The following is a 20,359-nucleotide window of genomic DNA, read 5'->3' as shown; positions in this document are numbered from 1 at the left end:
AGCATTATCTTGAAGCCCTTAGAGAGGCAGCAAAAGTTAACTTTAGTGTTAACCGGCTGGCTTCTCTTTTAAAATGTAAATAAACCCTCCTCAGTTTTTCTGCCTAGGAGCTTGGCCCTCACCAAGTTGTAATTTCCTTTCATCTGATGCTTTTTTTTTTTTTTTCCCATCTGATTCTTATACTATGATGAAAGATAGCTCCTTCTGATAACAGACAGCCTTGGTGAAGGGGCACAGTAGGGCTTTGGATGCTGGAGGGAGAGATGAAGAGCTTTGGAGGAGGATAGGGTTGTAGAGATGAGATGGGGACCCTGTGGCCTCCTCCTTCTGGTTATTGCTGAGCGCTCAGATGAAGCATGTCCTGACACACAGGAAACCATAAGAGGAAATCCTGGTTCCTTTACACAAAGCAGGACTTTGGGCATCTGTGATTTGAATCCTTGACATCAGGAGCATAACTGGACATGAATGTCACTCATGGTTGCCGAACAGGAAGGTGGTCATTTATTAGCAAGGCAATTTATAATTTCTCTCTTGTCATCTCTTTCTATTCCTCTACTGAGACGGTTACCCTGGAATTCTCCTTAGGGTCTGAGCACATTCACTGACTAGAACAAGCTCTGTCACTGGGCTTTTGTCCAGAATTTGAATTTGTAATAGATGTTTTTTCTAAATACCACTGAGACAAATATAATTTTCATTTATATGAGAAAATTGTCTTAATCTCTTTACTGCAATAAATTTTGTACTTAAATGTTTCCCCTTTTTGCTGTTTTGTATCAGGAAAAAAAAAATCAATAGAGGAACATAAGTCAAAGTTTTATTTTCCATGTGAAACTAACACAGCATCTAGATGAGTTAACCTTTTCGCAAAGCCTAACAACCTAACGTTACTGAACATCAACTATTGATTCAGAAAATAAGCCCAGTGCTTTTTGAGGACATATGACTGACAGGTGTGAACTGCCTTTTAAAAAAACAAAAACAAATTTACTCTGAAGCAAGCATCAAGAACGTGATTATTACCCACAACAAATCCTGCCTTTCAGAAGCTATTAAAACCCACTGGGCAAATCAAACAAAAGTGTCCCGTTGTGATTAAGAAGAATTCATTGCCCGACCCCTCACCTCCCCAGAGGATTCACTCAGGAGAAGTAGACAACGTATCCCCTTTTCCTCCTAAAGTTTATGATGAAATTAATAAAATTAATGCCAGGAACTGAGAACCACGATTTTGTGAAAGGCAGGGAGAGCGCTGGGACTGAGAAAGTGCAGGCTTTGCCGGTCCCCTCCTCTCCAACGTGAACAGCGGGCTCACGTGTCAGTGGGAGGGGGAATACTCAGGGGTGTCCTCGCCATTACCACGTCTCTCTAAGTAGCAAGTGAAAGCAGCCACCTCCGCCCCAAAGACGAGCATGACACGGCCAGTTAGAGAGCACAGCGTGCTGCATCTTTCACACAACCGAGGCGTCAAGCGCGCTTTTTTGACCCCTCCACTCAAAAACTCACAAGCACTTTTACCAACAATCCTATCCATCCTTTAAGATTTTACTTAAACATGCTGTCTTTGGCGAGGTATCTCCCCAGCTCATCTATTTTCCAAGACACCTACTAGGTGCTAAAAGACACGGAAAGATGATAAAAGATATGGGTTTACACCACAGCCCTTCAACATATTCTATAATGCTCCATGACAACTTAGGCTGATTCACATACCGAGTGGGCCTGCCGTCAGCCGCAGGAGCCATCGGCCGTTGAAGTCTCCAGCCGGTGCGAGTGGAGCAGGGGTTCAGCTGAGCTCTGCTGCTGCTGCTGCTGCCAAGTCACGTCAGTCGTGTCCGACTCTGTGCGACCCCATATGACGGCAGCCCATGTCCCTGGGATTCTCCAGGCAAGAACAGTGGAGTAGGTTGCCATTTCCCTCTCCAGTGAATGAAAGTAAAAACTGAAAGTGAAGTCGCTCAGTCCTGTCCGACTCTTCGCGACCCCATGGACTGTAGCTCTGTTGCCTTGGATAATTTCTTGCTGTGTCTAACTGTTGAAGGGCCAAAGACTGAAACACTAGCAGTAAGTTCATTTCCAAAGGTGCATGATTTCTGTAACCCTTCACCACTCAGGAATGGAACCCTCTTCAAGGCTGGTATCTAGAATATCAGCTCCCATGTGTTTCACAAGTACCTGGTGCGTGATCAACCAATGAAATGGAGGCACCTGTTGTAGCGCTACCGGTTTTCACAGGTGCGTTTCAAATTCCCCACGCCCTACGCGAGTGATGGACATGTCGTCAGGGTAAATCCCACGCCTTACATTGAGCCACACTGGCCAATCAGAAGTTACCAAGCCATTAACCCTGTCATTGCCTATGTTGCCTGCAGAGAACGCTGGTTCAGTGCAGCCAACTGTCAGCCCATTATGCCGCCGTGGGACGGGTCATCAATCTGAGGCTTCCTGTGTGGAAAACCTTCAGGTCACACGCAAGCCCTTCAGCCTGCAATGTTATTCAGCACTATTCATCCCGTGAATATGGTAGATGTGGGCTGCATCTCAGATCAGTAAAATTGATAAGGGATCTTATTTTAATAATGACTGTCTATCCATTTCCAAGGTCAGCCAATAAACTCAGGAATCACAGATGAGGCAAAACAACTTTTTTGATCTAGGGGGCTGGCTGACACTAAGCAGGATATTTCACGTCCTTGTTTCCCTCCCAGTAAATACCTCCCTGGCACATATACACACACATCTCCAAACACCCCCTGGGTGGGTAGTGGCACTGCCCTATTTGAGAATCACAGCATTATATACACTGTTGCATATGGTGTAGTGAGTGAATCTCTCAATACTAGCTGATGACAAGGGTGGTCCAGACAGTTGCCACACTCTACTCATTGTCCCTTCTAGGATCATCTCCTGCAGTCCCCACAACATTCTTGGACCTCTCTAATCATTTACTCTTAAGTGAGACTGGCAGTTGCAGCTCCATCTTTAAGAACACGAGGAACATCATGTGCAGAAGGGTGACTTCCTGTCTTTCACCTCTCCTGAGGCTAAAGCAAGAGGACATCCACGTACAGCTCAGCAAGAGAAGCTTGGATTCTATGTAGAGCAGAAATCATACTTTGGCAATGTGAATTTGAGCAGGATCCAGAGGCAGGCTGGGTCCTGAGCCACTACAGGACCTTCCCTTTGGGAGCCTTGCTGAGAAAAAGCTCATAAAAATAGGTGGCTGTGCAGCTGCTGCTTTCCGAAGCTGGACCCAAGCATTTGCTCGGTCTGATATATGTAATGCTGTGTCTGCTTCAATCCCATTCATCCAAGCCAACCTCTCACTAGACTCAAAGCAAGCCTCCTCTCCAGTCATTCTACATCTCAATTTCCAGCCTTGTTCTTGCTGCATTCACCCCTGATGAAATTCTGTAAGCTATTATCAGGCTCAGGAATCTCCACTCCTTAGGAAACACCTTAGTTGCCTAGTACCTTCCATCTCGGAGTCAATCTTTCTGTGTACTCTCCAGCAGGTTGCTTGTGCTGCTGCTGTAAAGTTCATGTCTACCTGATTCTTTATGCATGTTTACCACAGCCTCCTGTTTCCAAACTACAAACTCACAGGAGTAGGAATAGAATCTTATGCATCCATGTGCTGCACCAAGAAACCCAGGATGCCACATAGAGCAGTTGTTCAAGGAGTGCTTGCTGAATGAATGAATGCATATTTGGGCTGTTGGACACATATGACTCCACACTGAAATAAAGAAACAGAATTTTAAAGTGAGGATTGATTTACCTGGGGACTTCAAAGTTAGAGATGATGAAAAGTTCAAAAACTTGAGAAAAAAATATTGAAGAAAAACATAGGCTTTGTTAAGCCTGAGGGTGTGCCCAGTCATGCTGACTGTCATGGACCTCCACTTTAAACATGTTGAGAACCAAAGCAACAAGACAAGTTGTATTCCACTGTTGATGAATTTTATAACTAGTTCCTCAGACTCTCAGCTCAAAGCCACTCTCCTACTATTTTGAAATGAAGATACTTGTGATGAAAGGTTAGATACCATGCTTCTGATGCCGAAAGGCGGTTTTGAGCATTGTGCCTTCTCTGTTCTATTTACTAAATTTCCAAGGTCGTCATAAGGAAAACCAGCCCTGCAAGTGTTCCAAAAGGCAAACCTATCAGAAGAGTGACCACTACTGGAGTTTCTCAAATGACAAAACAAGCAAAAATCCACAATTCTTGCATAAGGCTGAAATCAGAAATTTTTTTTATTGGCTAATAAAGGTCCTAGCAAGTATCTGACAGAAGCATAGATAGAAAATGGAAACAAACACCTTGCTGGGGATGTTTCCCTGCTTGCCCTAATCTTGACTACAGCAATAACACACTGCTGAACAGTCAAAGCGCATCACCTATCTCACCAGTCACACAGCAAGTGACTGCCGTTCCCAAGGAAGCAAAACATGCGCAAACAGGTCCCGTGAACCCAGGCTTCTGGCTGAGAGGGCTGATGGAGGCTGCCAGGGCTGCAATATCCTTTCTCTGGGCCAAGAAAGCCAGTTGTGACCCTCTGCTCTCCAGCAGGGGGCCCCACTCTCCCCTCCATCTCATTAGGGCCATCACCCGGTGCCACCAGTCAGGTTCTCTTCCAGCATCCGCTTCATCTCCTACTTGTGGAGCATGTCACTGTCTCCTTTGACAGCCATGATAAGTAAGATCTGAATAGTGTCCAAACAAGTGTACACCCTCACTGGGAGATAAGACAGCAGTGAGAGAAAGTCAGAGAGAGAGCCGATGTGGTGGTATTTTGCCATCTCAACGGGAATCAGATCGACCCATGTATCAACCCATGTGATATAATCAAGGAAGGGCCTGAAAATGTTCAGCATTCATTCTCAGAATCCTGCCAGGAAACTGCCTCCCGCCTGCATAATGAATAGCTGAATTTGAAGGAATGCAGCCAGCTTAATAGCTAATACTATTTACAAAATAAGAGAGAAAAAACACCCTTTGATATGTTTTGTTGAAAGTGTGCCATTGTGGTTTGTGGAAAGCTCTAGAAGATGTGAAGAGGGTGGCACTGGCACTTTGGAGATGGGAAGGAGAGTGAGTGGCCATAAAGTGGTTGGTAGGCATGAGGTGGGCTACTAGGAGTTGTACAACTTTTGCCCAAGGGAGACCTAACCTGGGATGAAAAGGAGGAGAGTCTTCTTAGGTCTGCCTGAGGGGGCCTGGGCTTAGGGTCAGCTGACTTCTGGCACTGCCCTCTCCGCTATTCCAGAACTTTCTCTCACCTGGCACCAATGATGCACAGATACCCTGACTGCTCCTGGCCCACTTATTTTCTATCAAAAGGGCAAATTCCCTCTTGTGACAAAGCACAGGTATCGAAAGGCAGTGTGGCTTTCACAGACAACCGAAGACCCTGTTGCATTGCAGAAACTGACTAAAACCCAAACAAAACAGATTTTTTTCCCCCACCTACACCCACCCACCCCCCACAACCAGCAAATCATTTTTTTTTTTTTCAAAGTCATCAGAGGCACAAACAGGAAGCAAGAAGGCATGAGTGAAGTGTCCCCCGCTGAGCGCACTCTTTGGCCCTGGTGAGTGATCTTTCCTCCATTCAGGTGATGACGGTGGGGCCCCTCCGGCCAGTTCTCTCGTGAATCTGGGATATTTTCAGCGCAATGGCTATGAGAGGGCTCAGCACTGCCTGAAAAAGAAGGAAGAAAGTCTGTGAACAACTCACGTCAGTCCCAGGAGGGCCGCAGGGATGGGTTTCTACTCCAATCATCTGGATTCAGTTCCAATTTGTGATGCACAGGCAGTCGTCTTGAACAGGGCACCCTTTCTCTGGTCCTTGGTTTCCTCTTCTGTAAGAGGAGGCCAGGGTGGGCAGGGTGGCAGGGAGGAGAGGGACAAGATGATCTCCAAAGTCTTACCTAGCTCCCCAAACACTGCTCTAAGACAGGAACTTGCACAGTCCAACTACTGGAACATTGGAGTGTTCTAAGATCATAGCGCTGTCATTCAAGGAAGTTCAGAAAACCCCTCAGTTTTCCTCTGTGACAGCGCCCTCCTCCACATGTACACCCCACAACACACACCCTGCCCCTCTACATGAACTTGAGGAAAAACATGCATTCTCTATCCTAAGTCCCTGGGCCTGAAGAACCTTGATGTTTCAGAGAAAGGCCAACCCTTCAGCTTGTGCAGCAGAAAATAACGGCTTGTCTCCTCCCGTCTTGTAACACGGCGGCTCACGGGTCACCTTGGTGTCCCTTAGGAGGAGGCAGGGAGCTTTGATGGCCTAGGGGATAGATTCTTGGAAAAGCAAAGGACATGAAGGGGAGGATGAACTGTGTCTTGCCCTTCAGCTGCTCGTCATTTCATGGGATGCAGGCAGTATTTTCCAAAGTGAGGCGCACACACTGTTCAAGATGGTTTTAGGGGGTGCAGGGGATTATTTTCCATGATGCATTGGACATGGTGCTTGAACACTGAAAAAGTCACTGTTTTCCATTCTTCTTTAATCTTCCTAATTTCATCAAAGAGAAAATTTCTACTTGCTGCCAATTTTTAACACATTTATCAAGACAGAACATGCCTCAAGCAAGAGTTAGTGAGATAGAAGGCAATATTTGCTGTATGTTTTTATTGAATTCATTTTTATGGCAAATTTTATTTATCAAGGGATTACTCTTTTATTTATCAAGTGAGTTTATCAAGGAATACTATTTTTTCCATGGAGAGCACTGATGTAGTTTGTTTGACATTATTGTAAGTTTCAAGATTAAGGATTTTCTATGCCATACCTTTACATGGTGGTACCTATTGGCAAGAGGTGAGGGCAACTCAGTTGTAAATCAGTACTGTAAACACTGCAGGTGTTCTCTTAACAGATCTCCGCTGAACTCTACAAATGAACCTATACTCCCCATTTCTTCTGTAAAACATCCTGACTGATGCCACTGTTCTCTAACATAGTCACCTGCTTCTGCCTCAGCAGCTGAGCAATGTGCTTATTAGGAGTCAGTTACATTTGTTCCTAAACATGTTAATGCCTGTTGTACTTGTTATTGAAACTTTGAATTTATTAAATTATATGTAAACCAGTGAAATGTGAGAATAAATAGGAAGAGTTCTTTATATGAAAATTAAGTTGAGTGCTTTGGGAAGAATTAGATAATGGTGATTAGTTATGCCTGTCAAGTTACATTTGAGATGTAACTTTGAGATGCTGTAAAATATTGGGGAGAATTTTTTAAGGTATAGAAAATTCTTCTTTCAGATCGCCTCATAAGTGGCTTTAAGTTCTCACTGACAATAAAGAATTTAAAGGTGGACATTACAGATGATGAATTATGAGTGGGAATCTTTTGAAGAAAGATAATTATAACACCAAACAGTACGCCCCTATTCAAAGAAAAGGTCTTGGACCAAATTCTAGCATATATATATATATATATATATATATATATATATATATATATATATATAAGCAGTCACACCAAGAAAGCAGGAACTTTGTCTAATTTAAGGCTAGAAAAGTGCCTGCTACTTAGGAGGTGCTGAATAAATATTGATAGAATACAAGAATGCTACCTCAGTTTGAAAAAGTAAAAGTAATTTATTTTGTGCTAAAAATACAATGGTCAAGATACAAATGCATTTAATTACCTCTCAACTCCCTTTTTGTTGTAATGAACCAAGCAGTTATCCCTTGTCCTGACCATGTCATAGAAGAAGGCTTCCATGGTAATTACGAAAACTGAAAGGAAGGAAACACATTTTTGAAAACCCCCTATGAGAAAGACCTTAAACACGAGAATTCCCACTCTGAGCCCCAGGCCAACCTGATACAGAAACTGTGGAACCGTGTGCCCCTCAAGAGACTGTGAGGGTTTGGGAAGAAGAGCATCAGTGATGATCACCTCGGAGTGAACATTACTTGGATCCTTCCACATATTTTGGAGGAACCTTGGGAATTCTGAGATCCCTAAATATGCCCAAGTGTGAATTTTTTTGCCAGCCCTGTAAAATGGGAGCTTCAAGTCATGATTAAGGATCATAAATTAATGTGTGTTTTTTCTTGCTTGAGTGTGTATGTGTGTGTGTGTGTGAGAGAGAGAGAGAGACAGAACTGTGTATTTGTGTGTGCACACAGAATGCATGGTCTAGAATGATCACACCAAGAGGGTATCACTGAAAAGTGCTGCTATTTAGGAGGCACTGAATAAATGTTGGTGGCAGAAAGGATGCTATATCAATTTGATGAAAAGAAAATAATGAGGCTGATAGACTTCTGTGGCTATTCAAGAAGGGCACTCTGGGTGAGCAGGAGGATCAGAATTTTTACTATCATGTTTTTCTTTAGAAATTACATCTTTAATATATGTGAATTCCAGATACTGCTCTCATATCATCAACCATTCATCGTGGAAGAGAGATAGGGCTAAAACTAAGATCATGGCGTCTGGTCCCATCACTTCATGGAAAATAGATGGGGAAACAGTGGAAACAGTGTCAGACTTTATTTTTCTGGGCTCCAAAATCACTGCAGATGGTGACTGCAGCCATGAAATTAAGAGACGCTTACTCCTTGGAAGGAAAGTTGTGACCAACCTAGACAGCATATTCAAAAGCAGAGACATTACTTTGCCAACAAAGGTCCATCTAGTCAAGGCTATGGTTTTTCCAGTGGTCATGTATGGATGTGAGAGTTGGACTATAAAGAAAGCTGAGTGCCGAAGTATTGATGCTTTTGAACTGTGGTGTTGGAGAAGACTCTTGAGAGTCCTTGGACTGCAAGGAGATCCAACCAGTACATCCTAAAGGAGATCAGTCCTGCGTGTTCATTGGAAGGACTGATGTTGAAGCTGAAACTCCAATACTTTGGCCACCTGAGGTGAAGAGCTGACTCATTTGAAAAGACCCTGATGCTGGGAAAGATTGAGGGCAGGAGGAGAAGGGGATGACAGAGGATGAGATGGTTAGATGGTATCACCGACTCAGACATGGGTTTGGGTGGATTCCAGGAGTTAGTGATAGACAGGGAGGCCTGGTGTGCTGTGGTTCATGGGGTCGCAAAGAGTCCCGCATGACTGAGCGACTAAACTGAACTGAATCTTCCTGAGGCAACTGCAAAGGCTCTCAGATTGGGGAGTGAGAAGAGGGATGAAAAATTAGAAGCCTGTTGATATGAGATTTCTGAGGAGCTGCTGGACACAGCACTTGAGAAGCAGAAAGGAGCACAGGATGGTCTATTTTGACTCATTCATGTCACAGATGCAGAAATGGAGTTCATAGAGGAGATATGACTGGCCCAGGGTTACATGTCTGTCTGGTGGCTAAGCTGGGATAAGTAACATTGGTTCCTCCTCTACTGCTCTTTCTATGACCCAGTTTTGAACGTGAGACCTGTGCATGACAAGGAAAACTAGAGTGGACAAGATGAGCCTAAGGGGAGAGATGGGAGAAATAGTAGGATCATCAGCCCACTGTACCAGACAAGTCCCATGTTAAACGAGGGGCCATGTAGATAGTGGGGAGAACAGGTGGGCAGTGGACAGTGGGGAGAAGAGCATTTCCCATTTTGTGAATGTACTAGAAGTTCCAAGATGACTCTTCGTGAATAAAGGAAATAAACTAACAGAGACTACAATCCATTAGAAATAAAGTCTCTCTCTCTCTCTTTTTTTTTTTTTCCCCTGTTTCCAGTGTCTCTTGGAGTGCTTGACATAGTTTTTCTACACTCGAGTAGGAAACAGTGAGTGCTCATTCTGCAGCCAACTGTGTCAGCAAGGGATCCATTCGACCATGCTCAAACCACAGTTCTAGTGTTCTTCCTCTACCTTGGATGGTTGAGTGGATTTTGCTGTTATCTTGAGTTAATAAGCCTAAAGAGGGAAATGGAGTCTGTCTCTAGTTTAAATTTGGATACTTCGTTTATCATGGATTTTTTTTTTTTTTTTTGCATTTAAAAAAGTATTGCATTACAATATTTATCTTGAGTACTGAATTTTTTGGCACTCCCTTAAATTTTGCACTGTGCTAACCTCACCCTCATCTCAAGCAGAACAGTACCTCTTAACCCCTGAAGATATAATGTCCTATTCCATGCAATCTGTGAATGTGAGCTTGCTTGGAAAACAGATGTGATTAAGTGAAAGATTTTGAGATGAGAAGATTATGCTGGATTTTTCAGCTGGGCCCTAAATGCAATGCCAAGAGTCCTTATAGGAGAGAGTCAGAGGGAGATCACATGCACACAGAGGAGAAAGAGATGAGATGATGTAGGGATGTGGTCACAAGCCAAAGAATACCTGCAGCCACCAGAAGATGGAAGATCAAGGATCCTCTCCCAGAGCCTCCAGAGGGAGTGTGTGCCTACTGACACCATGAGCTCAGAATTCTGGCCTCTTGAACTCTGAGGGAATACACATCTATTGTTTTAAGTAACCCAGTTCGTGGTAGTTTGTTACACAACAGCCAGAAGAAATGAATACACCCTTCCTTTTCACAATACCTCCCCAGTCTTCCGCCTGCCCCTTGTCTCACTGCACTGTACCCCTTGAACTCTGATTTCTCAGCCCGAGGCAGCCCACACGCTCTTCTCCACTTTCACGTGTCTTGTTCTCTCATTTTGGACTGATGCTGAAATCTCACCCATCCCTCAAGGCCTTTTTCACGAAGTCTGTCTGATATTCCCAGGCAAGATCTCTCCATTCTCTGACCAAAGTCTAAGCTACAAAAGGCAAACTTTTTCTTAAATGTGTCTGTTTTCTTCCAAATACTACGTGTCTTGCCTATGAGAGATCTAAACAAAAATGGTGGGTTTGGAATGTTGTTTTGAGTGCTTAATGCAGTGGGTGATCTACTGAGAAACTACCGTGGGCTTTGCATCCTCTTCATCAGGAAGATTCACCAGGTAGAGATGAAACTGTCCATCCAGTCCCCCACCTGCCCGCTCCTAAGGCCAAACAGAGGCCAGGAACTGCTCTGCCTATAAAGGGTTAACAGGCATTTGGATGGTTCCAACCAGCACTAAGTGTAAACGTGGAGCTAGAGCTGGGCGAAACCTTCACAATCCAGAGTTCAAAGAAAAGGAAAGCTATCCAATCCAAGAAAGCAGTAAAGGGAAAAGACCTCTGAGTTCTGGAACTGGTGGGAGCCCCAGCCCCCTCGGACGCAGCACCACCAAGGAGGGAGGGACACACTGAGAAAGGATGGCCTGTGGGCAGTGGAGAGGACTGTTAGGGAGAAGACCCTGCACCCCCGCCCAGAGCAGTGCCCCAGACAGAGGACAGACAACACGCGGAGGGGAAGACAACCACAGAGGCCTGCATTCTTCCCCAGGATGGCGTGCAACACCTCCCTGCTCCATCTCCTCTGAGCTGTTTCATATGATCTGGAAAAGGGAAGGAGCCCCAGATGGCCACTGCTGTGCTTCTTGCCAAGTCAGATGGGAGTTAGAGACCCATACAATACAGGAATGTGACATTTCCTGCATCCTAGGAGTCGGAGCAACCTGCTGAGATTCTGAGATTATAAACTTGGAGGCATCCTCTGGCTTTGTTTCCAATACATCTCAGTGTTGTAGAAAGGGTTTTTTGGTTTTTTTTTCTGAACTTTTTAAAAGTTGAAGTATAATTGATTTATAATATTGTGTTAGTTTCAGGTGTACAGCAAAGTGATTCACTTATACATATATATGTATATATCTGTTCTTTTTCAGATTCTTTTCCCTTTTGGTTATTACAAAATATTGAGTATAGTTCCTTGTGCTCTACAGTAGGGAGAAAGTTTTTGATTACATTGACCCTCAAATCCCAAACACTCTCATAATGTACCAGAGAGAGCCATGTCCTGGGATCTGTAACTAACAGTCAGGGCCACTTTATAAGGGCCTGGCCCAAAGAGGTAATTGAGGGTGGAAGTGTATGCCAGCTCCTCTCAGCAAGGCAGGCGTCCTCACAAGGATCTGCATCAGAGGACAGGCTGCCTTTGCCTTTTCACAAAGATGCTCTTTGCCAGCCTCACTATCCTGTGCATTCCTCCTGAGGGGGCTTTTTCTAATTCACAAAAAGGAGCCCTAGAGGCTAGATGCCTCCCTGTTTCCAGGAGCCCATATTTTAACTAACAAAGATGACTGGTTATTTCAAATCCATTTCAGAAGCATCTAGAAGAGAAACTGTTACTGAAAGCAAATATCAAATAATTTCTTTTGCTAATAAAAGTTAACTGAAAATGCTAAACACTGCAAACATTTTGCTCTTTTATTATTAATACAATGCATACAACCATGCTCCTAAATTTATCCCCTTTTCATGTAATAAATCTATGTGTCTTGATCCAAAATGGACCTAAAATTAACCAAAATACAGAATATGAAGAATGACTATAGATAAATCTGAATTCCAAGTGCAAGCTCCCTCCCTGAGGGTGCCCATCTATCTTGCAAATATAAGAAAACAGGCCTCCACAAAAGCTCTCTTCTGAGGGGGAGAAAACCATCTCAGGAGATGAGCGACGAGAGACTCCCAAAGAAGTTCAATCAAAGCAAAAACTAAACTAGCGTCCTGGGAGTGCAGTGATGAGCCTGACAGAAACCACATTGCCCAGGCCTGCCCGGCCCCTCCTACCCCCTCCCCCATCTTTACGACTGACTTGGGGCTTTAGGAGGTGAGCAGCAGCACTTAGGTCGCAAATCCAAAATCAAGCAGAAGAGTCCTGAAGCCATTTTTCCTACTTATTCAAACTGGAGCTGCCTTTGGGTCCACACTCAGAAGTATCATGTTAGGCTGGAGAAGGAGAGAATACACACACACGTGCTGGCCAGCATTCGGGGGCATGGTTGAAAGGCGCCAGGAAGAATCTTGGGGGCCTTTCATTGTCCTGTTGTGCAAACACAGACCGACCTGCAAGAGTTCACAGCTTCCCTGTCATAGAACTGCTCCCCTGGTCACTCTCTCCCTTTCCCTCTTTCCTCTCTTCTTTCTATCCCTCTATCTGCCCCCAAAACATGGCAAAAGATGGGAAATGACTGACTGGTTCAAATTGCCACACTTTCGCCTACCTCCTCCAATGTCCCTAGCATGTCTCCATGTTTCTCTTTACTGGGTAACTCCACAATAGACATCAAAGGTTTTCCTGATAAGAATACACTTGCTGGTTTAAAGGGAAACTAGATTGCCCACCTCCCCACTTGCAAAACTGTTAGCAAAATGTAACTCCAAGATCATGGCATCTGGTCCCATCACTTCATGGCAAATAGATGGGGAAACAGGGGAAACAGTGGAAACAGTGGCTGACTTTATTTTTCTGGGCTCCAAAATCACTGCAGATGGTGACTGCAGCCATGAAATTAAAAGACGCTTACTCCTTGGAAGGAAAGTTATGACCAACCTAGATAGCATAGTAAAAAGCAGAGATGTTACTTTGTTAACAAAGGTCTGTCTAGTCAAGGTTATGGTTTTTCCAGTGGTCATGTATGGATGTGAGAATTGGACTATAAAGAAAACTGAGCGCCGAAGAATTGATGCTTTTGAACTGTGGTGTTGGAGAAGACTCTTGAGAGTCCCTTGAACTGCAAGGAGATCCAACCAGTCCATCCTAAAGATCAGCCCTGGGTGTTCATTGGAAGGAGTGATGCTGAGGCTGAAACTCCAATACTTTGGCCACCTGATGCGAAGAGCTGACTCATTTGAAAAGACCCTGATGCTGGGAAAGATTGAGGGCAGGAGGAGAATGGGATGACAGAGGATGAGATGGTTGGATGGCATCACTGACTCAATGGACATGGGTTTGGGTGAACTCTGGGAGTTGGTGATGGACAGGGAGGCCTGGGATGCTGCGGTTCATGGGTTCGCAAAGAGTTGGACATGACTGAGCAACTGAACTGAACTCCAAGATTAAAGGCAGAGGTTTAAAACACACACACACACACACACACACAACACTCTCCAGTTCATGTTCTCAAGGGACTCTCTTTGTAGTCGTTCACCTCCTCTTTTGAAGCCAGGATCTAGGTTATAAGTAGTCATAGCCACTTTAAGACAACTAGATTCCTAGGGTTGGAACAATAATGTGATTCAGCTTGGGTTTCTGCGTGTAGATCCCAGAATGCCTTGCTCCTTAGAGACAGATTAAAAGCATCAGGAGCAGTCTCCCAAAGACTGGTCAGCAGATGGCTACCTGAGGATGAGATAGGAATCACCTGGGGATGCTCCTCTGGGCTCCCATCATAGAGATGCCATTTCAGTGGATCTAGGGACCAGACAGGGAATGTGTAGCTCTAACAAGCTCCCACAATGATTCTGGTGCACACATAGCTATTGAAATCACACTCATTTGTGATTAAACACAATTTTTTTTGTTTGCTGTATAAACACTTATAACACTTATTTCAAAAACATTTTCCAAACCAGAAGGTATAGATAAAGAGAATATGTCTTAGGAACTCTATGCTGCTGAACCATCATTGGCTTTTAGGCCTGGGACCCTCTTTATTATATTGATATTATGATCCAAATTAAAAGGATAAAAATGACGTTAACAGTTTCCCACTAAGAGGTGGGGTCTAGTTCCTCTTCTCTAGAAACTTGGCAGGCTTGTTCAGCCAATAGAGTTTGGCAGGAGTGCTGTTCTATGACTTGTGAGTCTTGGTCACAGATGCCTGGCAGCTTCCCCACACTGCCCTCAGCAACCTCCTGTGTCAGAAGATGACTATCTCAAGGCCAAAATGGTGAAGAGGTCTCCAGAAGATTCCGGCTCCCAGCCATCTGAGTCACTCCCAGTTTTTTTTAGTTTTCCCACTGGAGATTCTAAGACATTCAGGTGCAGAGGCAAGCCACCCAACTCTGTTATGCCCAAATTCCTAGCCTACAGGCCCTATGAGCATGCTGAAATCATTGTTGTAGGGTGCCACCAAGTGTTAGGGTGATTTGTGAAGCAAGAGCAGCCAATCAGAGCGAAAGGTGAACCATCCAAGCAGTGTTTTAGGTTGATATACTGCTTGACCACTCAGGAAGTGGGGCAAGAAGTTAAGACTTGAGTACAATGAGAGGACTTATAGTATGTTGGTTGCACACCGGGATCTATTAGGCTTGGCCTTAAATCCCCCTCCAGCACTCACAGACAAGATGCTTAATGTCTCTGTGTATCCTTGGTTTTGTTTTGTTTTTTCTGTGCATCAATTTTGAAACTGGGATGCTAAGAATAGTTCCTGCTCCACAGAACTGTTGTAAGCATGAAATGAGATACAGCCTGGCCCTCAGCAGCATCCCCGCCTGCACTTGTGGCTCCATCACTGAAGGCTGCCAGGAGGCCTCACCCTGCTAAACATGTAGCTTGCACATATGAACATCACATAATCCCTGCTCTTGTCTAAGCAGTCTTGGAAGCCAGAAGATGTTCTGTTTCTTGGCTGGGTTTAAGTCACAGGCAATAGAATCGGCTATACAAGAAAACAGAGAATTGATTTACTGGCTTGCGAAAGTCGTGGGAAAATGAAATGCCTTCTCTTGCTTTCATCTATAGTTTGTGCCTTGGGTGCTAAAGTTTTTATTCTTCTTTAGCAGTTTTTAATAGCTGACACTGTCTATGTATTGCATGCCAAGCAGTATTCCAAATTCATGCACTGAGTTAATCTTTATAGTAGATGGTTATATCTTTATATAATCTATGATAGATATATCTATTATGTGAGGTAGGTAGTATTAGCCCCATTTTAAAGGTGAGAAAATTGAGGCTCAGAGGCATTACATCACTTGCTCAAAGACATGCAGCTGGTAGATGGCAGGGCTGAGCTCTGAACCCAGTCACTGCCATGATTTTAACTGCAAAGTTGGGCTGTATCTCACTACCCTACACTGCCCTTCTACTGAGGAAAATGTTTCCATTTTAAGAGTATTTAAAATAATGTTTTCATGCCTTGCTGTAAAAGGTTTCTCTGTTCACAGTACTGTGAAATACAGCAATCACAGGGAAGTAAGTTATACCTGATGCTTGTACTTCTGGGGCCCTCGAGGATTTAAGTTCTACATGAACACATCAAATTGTTTCCCTAATTAGCATGACATCCTGTCAACACCTATAGCCTATGTCCAAGAGTTTTCTTTAGCAGTACTCTATGAGATTAAAGGACTTCCTTTTGATTCCTAGGTGCAGAATTTTTTATCATGAATATAGATGATTTTAAAAAGCATCTGTCAAATGCTTTTCTGTACCCACTTTGTTATTATTTTCTAAATTAATTGCCCTTGTGATAATGCTCCATATCATTTTATTCCCTAGTATATAGTTAATTTTCATACATGTTCCCTGTGGCATGAAAAGAATTTACATGTGGATGTTGTTTGGTATAGCATCCATACATAAGGCATGTTAACTATGCCGTTCAACTATCCCATAGCCTTACTAATTTTTCTGTCACCTTGTTCTAATAATTCCTGACAGCAGTACTAAAATATTCCAAGGCTATTTTACATTTCTCTATTTATTCTTATCTTTTATCAAATTTTTGCCTTATAAATATAAAATTGTTAGATCTTCCTGGGGGAATTAAACCTTTGATCATTGTGAAGAGTTCCTCTTTATATTTAGCAATACTTTTGACTTTAACCTGAAACTAATAAAGTCAGATTTTTGATTATTATTAGTTCCAAATTTTCTGTATTTTTGTTTAACACGTCTCTTATAAACAGCTTTTGCCTTTTTAAAAAATCCAGACTTTGTCTTTTCCCTGGAGCATTTAGCTTATCCACATTTAATGCAATGACAAATACACTTGTATTTAAATCTACCATCTTACAAGCTTTTTGTTTGCTCTTTTTTTCTTTCTTGTCTTGATTTTTAAAGCTATTCTCTGTTTTCCTCTCTTAGATCAGAAGTTCTATCCTTTCTATTTGTGTGTGTGTGTTATGGTTACCTAGAAATTACAAAAGCATTTCTTGATCTATCAAAGTTTAATAATGATCCATATTTTTACTTTTTCCCAAGATATGCAAGGATATTAATATACCTTAACTATGATTACTCTCACTGGTTCTTAGAACTCTTGTGGTTGTACATTTTGTGTGCACACTAAGTCATATCCAAGTCTCTGCCAGCCCTGGGCTGTAGCTCACCAGGTTCCTCTGTCAATGGGATTTCCCAGGCAAGAATACTGGAGTGGATAGCCATTTCCTTCTCCAAGGGATCTTCCCAACCCAGGGATCGAACCTGCATCTCCTGATTGGTAGGTGGATTCTTTACCACTGAGCCACCAGGGAAGCTTTGTGGCTTTACAATATTATTTTAGTTCTTTATAATATTTTAGCTCTTTATAATATGAATATGATAAAAATTTCAGCATCATGACATTACTATTTATGTTTTACATAGCTAATGTTCATAAAAACCGGTCTTATTAACTTTGCTTTTTATTCTTTGATGCATCTCTTAAGTTTTATGTGGGATAATTTTCCTCCTCACTGAAAAATATCTTTGAGAATCTTTTTTTGTGTGGGTCTGCTGGTAGCTTATTCTCTCAGTTTTTAATTTGTCTAAAAATGTATGTTGCTTTCAATTTAGAGAGATAGTTTCTAGACTGTCAGTTATTTTATTTCAGCCTTCTGATTTTCAATGTTGTTGAAAAATTAGCTCTCAATCAAACAACTTTGTCTTTGATTTTTAGATTTTAATTTTTTGTCTTTGATTTTCTGAAGTTTTAGTCTGATGTGTCCAGGTGTGAATTTATTTTTATTTATCCTGCTTGGGCTTCTAGAATCAGTGGACTGTTTTCTTCCATTGGTTCTGGGACATCCTCAGCTATGATGTTTTCAAGTTTTACCTATACTGCAATCTCTCCTTTCCTTTTGAGACCCCAATTAAATTATGCTAGACCTCAATGTATCCTTCACATGTCTTTCTAGTCTATATTTTCTATTAATTGTGGTGCACATTGCTCTGTCTCTTCAGGTGCTTTATAATCTTTTATTGTTTAACGACCATTTTGTTTGAAAAAATTACATACAGAAATAACTTGAGATCTAGGATACTGTTAGCACTCTCCATCTCATTCTATAGACAGTGCAGCAAAATCTTCAACACCAGGCTCTCAAACGATAGAAGTGAGCCCTCTACTCTAAAAGTCTTCCCAGAGACATCAAGACTGTGGATGGAATTTATGGACAGTGAATATATATTTTATGAGTGCAGAGCTATACCACTTAGAAAGAGTAGGTTATTCAAATTCTCAGGGCCAAAGTTTTCTCATTTGCACAAGAATGGATGAGTACCTATCCCACTGGACTGTGGTGAGAATTAGGTATAACACACACAAAACATGCAGCATTCACCCAGCCTAATACAGGCAGGTATGTGATACATGCTAATGAGTATTATTATTGTTGTTGTTGTTCTTGAAGCAGGAAGCTGCTATAACAACATGGCAGAAGTCAGTAGACTAGCATTCTAGCCCTAGCAGGTCAACCTTTGGTAGACACATAATAACCCCACTGCTTTCTGCTTCCTTGCCCATAAAATGAAGTTCATATGATCTTTCTTGATAGAAGCTTAGATAAAAGAAGATGAAGAATATCACAAGTATACTCAGCTCTTTGAATGAAAGACACCTAAGGCCGCTCCAGTCAGAACTAAGATCTCTCTGCATCAGTGAGATGATCTGGGCCCCAGGAAATCCCTTCCTTTTTGCTTGTGTTCACCCGTGGCTCCTCTATCCAGCCAGCATGAACACAGTTAGACGGCAGGTGAACAAGACAAAGCTGAAAACAAAGGAACAGACATGGCTGTACTCGGAACACATTCCTTTAGGGTGTATCTGCGTCTAGAGCGGCGAGTTAGCAAGGACCACGACACAGAGCGTGAGGAGCAAAAGCAAAGAGAGAAGAAAGAGAACTTGTGCTGTGAGGCTGCCTGAGCCTTAGAGAGGAATCCTCAACTCCAGGCTCTAAGATGGTAGGAGCGACCTCTCCTCGAGACATAAAGGAGTGTGAGTGGAATTAATGGATGTCCTCCTCGAGACAGAAAGACTGTGAGTGGAATTTATGGACGGTGAATATGCATTTAATGTGTGCAGTGACTGACAGGGCCTTCCACTTTTAACAAAAGAATGTGTTGTTCTATGGACTTCGCCTTTGAGACTGGGCTGCCATATCACCCTTAGGTACTTGAAGTACACTATGGTATTACCTGGTATTAATAATTGAAGTAACGCTGAAGAAGCTGAAGTTGAATGGTTCTATGAAGACCTTTTACCTTTTCATTAGAGGGCACTTGAATGCAAAAGTAGGAAGTCAAGAAACACCTGGAGTAACAGGCAAATTTGGCCATGGAGTACGGAATGAAGCAGGGCAAAGGCTAATAGAGTTTTGCCAAGAGAACACACTGGTCATAACAAACACTCTCTTCCAACAACACAAGAGAAGACTCTACACATGGACATAACCAGATGGTCAACACTGAAATCAGACTGATTATATTATTTGCAGCCAAAGATGGAGAAGCTCTATACAGTCAACAAAAACAAGACTGGGAGCTGACTGTGGCTCAGATCATGAACTCCTTATTGCCAAATTCAGATTTAAATTGAAGAAAGTGGGGGAAAGCACTAGACCATTCAGGTATGACCTAAATCAAATTCCTTATGATTATACAGTGAGAGTGAGAAATAGATTTAAGGGACTAGATCTCATAGACAGAGTGCCTGATGAACTATGGATGGAGGTTTGTGCCATTGTACAGGAGACAGGGAGCAAGACCATCCCCATGGAAAAGAAATGCAAAAAAGCAAAATGGCTGTCTGAGGAGGCCTTACAAATAGCTGAGAAAAGAAGAGAAGCGAAAAGCAAAGGAGAAAAGGAAAGATATAAGCATCTGAATGCAGAGTTCCAAAGAATAGCAAGGAGAGATAAGAAAGCCTTCCTCAGTGATCAATGCAAAGAAATGGAGGAAAACAACAGAATGGGAAAGACTAGAGATCTCTTCAAGAAAATTAGACATACCAAAGGGAACATTTCATGCAAAGATGGGCTCGATAAAAGACAGAAATGGTATGGACCTAACAGAAGCAGAAGATATTAAGCAGAGGTGGCAAGAATACACGGAAGAACTGTATAAAAAAGAGCTTCATGACCCAGATAATCACGATGGTGTGATCACTCACCTAGAGCCAGACATCCTGGAATGTGAAGTCAAGTGGGCCTTAGAAAGCATCACTACGAACAAAGCTAGTGGAGGTGATGGAATTCCAGTGGAGCTATTCCAAATCCTGAAAGATGATGCTGTGAAAGTGCTACACTCAATATGCCAGCAAATTTGGAAAACTCAGCAGTGGCCTCAGGACTGGAAAAGGTCCGGTTT

General features: G+C 42.8%; 1 protein-coding gene across 2 annotated transcripts in view; it reads right to left on the bottom strand.

Annotated features, from left to right (window-relative positions):
- Window positions 1-4,236: 4,236 nt before the first annotated feature.
- Window positions 4,237-20,359, bottom strand: part of PGM5 (phosphoglucomutase 5) — a 219,487-nt gene continuing 203,364 nt past the window's right edge. For both annotated transcript variants that reach the window (XM_086415428.1, XM_086415427.1), the window contains exon 11: window positions 4,237-5,708. In XM_086415428.1, the coding sequence (XP_086271554.1) occupies window positions 5,619-5,708 (90 nt within the window). In that variant the 3' untranslated portion in view covers window positions 4,237-5,618. The remainder of the gene's footprint in view (window positions 5,709-20,359) is intronic.

Source organism: Bos grunniens, chromosome 8 (genome assembly GCF_055505025.1).
Source record: "Bos grunniens cultivar Pamir isolate PY7600 chromosome 8, Bosgru_T2T1.0, whole genome shotgun sequence".
NCBI classification, from domain to species: Eukaryota; Metazoa; Chordata; class Mammalia; order Artiodactyla; family Bovidae; genus Bos; species Bos grunniens.
This window is presented reverse-complemented; position numbering and strand designations above follow the sequence as displayed.